Source organism: Peromyscus californicus, unplaced genomic scaffold (genome assembly GCF_007827085.1).
Source record: "Peromyscus californicus insignis strain IS unplaced genomic scaffold, ASM782708v3 Scaffold_4__1_contigs__length_199733344, whole genome shotgun sequence".
Classification (NCBI taxonomy): Eukaryota; Metazoa; Chordata; class Mammalia; order Rodentia; family Cricetidae; genus Peromyscus; species Peromyscus californicus.
This window is the reverse complement of record NW_026294562.1, coordinates 62,592,801-62,597,034: the sequence shown is the minus strand read 5'-3', so window position 1 is coordinate 62,597,034 and position 4,234 is coordinate 62,592,801. Positions and strand designations below refer to the sequence as shown.

At 52.6% G+C, this 4,234-nt stretch overlaps 1 protein-coding gene across 1 annotated transcript; it reads left to right on the top strand.

The window, feature by feature from the left end:
• On the top strand, nucleotides 1-2,836 carry LOC128095388 (5-hydroxyisourate hydrolase). Its single transcript, XM_052714269.1, has 4 exons — nucleotides 1-121; nucleotides 505-644; nucleotides 1,612-1,747; nucleotides 2,560-2,836. Exons 1-4 carry the CDS (start codon nucleotides 62-64, stop codon nucleotides 2,647-2,649), a joined length of 426 nt encoding a protein of 141 aa, XP_052570229.1. The 5' UTR covers nucleotides 1-61; the 3' UTR covers nucleotides 2,650-2,836.
• The last annotated feature ends 1,398 nt before the right edge of the window (nucleotides 2,837-4,234 follow it).

The window sequence follows — 4,234 nt, the reverse complement described above, 5'->3', positions numbered from 1 at the left end:
CGGCTGGCTGGCAGGGTGACTGCCTGTGGGTGTTGCACAGCCCGGAGCTCCAGGGCAGGACATGAGCTCCAGGACCGCCCCGCGGCTGATGACGCTCCAGAGACACCTGGGCTGGCCACAGGTAAGGAGTTGGCCTGTACCCTCAGAATTCCTGTCTGGGGTGTAAGGAGACAGGGAGGGAGCCAGGTGTGGGAGGTTGGGGGTGGGGTTCCTCCTAGGAAACCCAATGAGCCAGGGCGCAGGAGAGCTGGGTTCTGGGAAGCTAAGGCCACTGAGCAGCAGAAACTAAAGGGCTCATGCAAAGGAGAGAGGGTAGTGCCCAGGTAGGGGCAATGGAGGGCACAGGTCAGCTTTGTTTAGCACTTGGCACCTCATCCTGCAACTCAGCAATCCAGCCTGCCCCCGGGCAATAGGGCTGTTTGTTCTCCTCACAAGTGAATCGAAGACCCAGTTGGGCCTGTCCATACAGGCTCCACGGTGATCACGCTGACTCTCTCCGCTCAGGCTGGTGCCATGGCTACGGAGAGCAGTCCCCTGACTACTCATGTACTAGACACTGCCTCGGGGCTCCCTGCCCAAGGCCTCTGCCTCCGATTGTCACGCCTGGAGGCCCCTGGCCAGCAGTGGATGGAGCTGAGGACAAGGTAGGAGGCAGTTTCTGGTCTGGGATCTGTGAGTACCAGCTCCAGCAGCAGGGTCCTTCCTGGGTCCCACTTGGGGAAGATCTTAGGCAGCGGTATTGAGGTGGAATGGTGTGACCAGGGGAACACCGAGTGGGACTGAGTCTGGTGTGGACACTGGGGCAGGAAGGCAGAACTGACCACTGCCCGATTGACCCCTGAGCTTCCTTTTCCTCATCTGAGATAACAGGATAAGGAGATAAGGATAGTGACAATAACTTTTTCACCAGATACGCATACCTGGGACAAGGTCATGGAAATGTCTGAGACAGCTTTGTAGGGTCCTTGCCTGTCAGATGCAGCCCAGTGGGCCTGCTGGGAGGAGAGCCAACTGGAAAGGACTGGGAGAAAATAAAGGCCTCAATCACCTTGTGCCAGATGAATGCCAAGCACTGTATTTCTCTTCTCTGTTCTCAATAGCTGTGAACTGGTAGTGTAATTAACCTTGTTTACAGAAGGGAGATGAGATAATAGGCATGAGGTAAAAGCGAAGACTCCACTCTGGTCTAGTACTCTGGTCCTCGGTGAGCCAGGCTCAGGTCCTGGCCCTGGCCATGCCCCTGGAACATGCTCTGCTGGGAGCCGGGATCTTCCTGTTTCAGGGTTAGCCAGCCAAAGCTTGCGGAGTTGTGGCCTTGAGAGCAGGTTCTATTTAAGGGAGACTGGTTCATCCATCTCCTCCCTTCTGACCTGCCTGTGGTAACAAGGTGTGCCTGGTCCGCTCCTAGTTCAGTCTTTCACAAAAGCTGGAGAGGTTTACCTTTTGTTTCTCTGCCTTAAGATTTCCTAAATAGACAGTGTGCCGAGATCCTTGGACATTGTCCCCATCTGCGCTCCATATGTGAAATGTGGGAATCATCTGAGGTTGGGAATCAGGAAAGCTAGGGGAAGGAGGTTTCTCAGCTCTTCTCTCCACCTTGTCTCTTCACAGCTACACAAACCTGGATGGTCGCTGTCCTGGGCTCCTGACACCAGGCCAGATAAAGCCAGGCACCTATAAGCTGTCCTTCGACACAGAGCGCTACTGGAAAGAGAGGGGTCAGGAGAGCTTTTACCCATATGTAGAGGTGAGGGCCACGGGTGGGCGGAGCAGCTGGGCCCTGACTCACTTTGACCACAACCAGGTCCTGCAGGCAGGCCTCCTCCAGGCCAGGGACAGACTGGGTGGCAGCAAGTGTGCTCTCAGAAGGTGTCCAGGGACCTGAGGCACCATTACACTTCATGATGACACACTGAGCTGCCCCTGGATCAGGTGCGTGAGAGGGAGAGGCCAGGCTGAAAGTATCTCATCTTGTCTCATCTTCCTGTGTAGACAGGTTCTCATCTGAGGCCAGACTCCAGAGCACTGGGTGTGTTACTTCGGCATCACTGATACAACTTAAGGGCAAATTATTTATTTGGGTTTGTAATTTCAGCCCATGATTGCTCGGCTCCATGCACTCACCATGGCGGTGGGAGCATGTGGAATAGGAGAGCTGTCACCTCATGGTAGACAAGAAGCAGAAACGAACACAAAGAAAGACACAGATCCCTAGGACACTACCCAAGGACCTTCCTCCAATGGGGCCCCCTCCAAGTTTCAGTACCTACTAATGATGTCATCCCATGATGAATCCAGTTCATCACAAGAGATTAACCAGTTGATTAGATCAGAGCCCTCGGGATCAAATCACTTCCCCAAAGCCCACCAAGCAGCAACCAAGACCACTACATCTCCTGTTGGAAACACTGTTCAAACCCTAACATCAGCTTTACCTAAGTGTCTCCCGTTTCTAGGCAGTCACCAAAGCACCTCCTGCTCATCTGGAAGGCCCGGGGGCTGTTGCAGGAAGGACTCGCCATCTACAGTGTCTTCACATGCCTTCTCTGATTCTCACAGGTTGTTTTCACTATTGCAAAGGAGACCCAGAAGTTCCATGTACCTCTGCTGCTGAGCCCATGGTCCTACACCACCTATCGGGGGAGTTAGAGGGATGCGTTACCTGAGGAAAGCCATCTATCCGCCTGTCCCTTTCCCTGACTTAGCCACCCACACAAGTCAACGGCACGGGCTTTGTCGCCATCAAGGGACATGAAGTTGCTGCTTGCTGAAGAGATTCTAGCTGCCCTGGAGTTTTCTAGTGGGCGGCTATGAGTTGGGTGTCAATAAAGTGAGTTCTAACACCTGTAAATCTGAACCTATCACTGGGACAAGGACAATCAGCCAGAGATCTGCTAGCACTGCCCCTACTCTTAGTTTCTTCTCCTGTTAATCTCCGTGATAAAATACTCTGACAGAAGCGATTTGAGAAAGGGTTTTATTCTGGCTCTGGTCAAGTTGCAGTTCCTTGAGGTAGGGAAGTCACAGTGAAGGAAGGCTGAGTGACAGAGCTGGTCACATTGTGGCTGCAGTCAAGAAGCACAGAGCAATGCTAGGCGGTGGTGGCAAATGCCATTAGTCCCAGGGCTTGGGAGGCAAAGGGAGTTCAAGGTCAACCTGGTCTTCAGAGCGAGTTTCAAGACAGCCAGGGCTACACAGAGAAACCCTGTCTGGGAAAACCAGAGGAGGAGGAGGAGGAGGAGAGCAATGCACTGCTGATACTCAACTGCTCTCCCCACTTCATACAATTCAGGATCCCCTGCCCAGGGAATGGTCCTTCCCACAATTAATATGTGTCTTTCCACATCAGTTAACATAAGCTAGCCCCCACAGGCATGCCCAGAGGCCCTTCTCTCAGGTCATTCTAAATTTTGTCAAGTTGACAACTCTAACCATCACACCAGAAGATGAAGGAGGCCTCTGAGAAGAGACCACTGAGGTCACAGTGTTTGATTCCACATTGTTCAGGGCCAACAGTTTTACCTCAGATGTTCAAGAAGTAGTAAGCCTGTAGGGACGGCAGTGTCAGGAAGGGAAGGAGTCCATCTGGGTCTGGGCACTGTGTCAGACATGCTGTGGCCCACGAAGATTCAGGTTCCACTCCTTTCGGGGGCAAGGAGAAAGGAATGAGCCCAGCCGTGTGTGCAAATAAATAAAGTTAAATGTTCCTTAACAGTTTACAGACCAGTGCTAACACCTTTGTATATGCTCATTCATGGAGCTCACAGAGGGGACGAACTTGGAGCAGAACTGGCCTGCATGTTACCAGACACTTCTCAGGGAGAATGACCAGGCTGCCCTCAAACTCAGAGACCCACCTGCTTCTGCCTCCCAAGTGCAGAGATCAAGGTGTATGCCACCACACCTGGCATCAAGCCACATCTCAACCACCACACCTACTAGCATCAAGCCACATCTCACCCCTTTTCCCTAGTGGGCACAGCCTCTCCTGACTCCTCAGTGACTTTGCATCTTCTCTAAGGCCTGCCTTGGGAAGGACCCAGGTCATCTTGATCTATCCCAAGAGCAAGATCTGAGGTGACAGTACTGGTGCTAACATTCAAGTGCCTTCCCGGCCCACACTAGGGTCTCTGATCCCTGTTCTAGAAAAAGCACTCTGTTTGCTTGCTTGCTTGCTTGCTTTTTGAGACAGAGTCTCACTGTGTAGCTCTGGCTGTCCTGGAACTCACTCTGT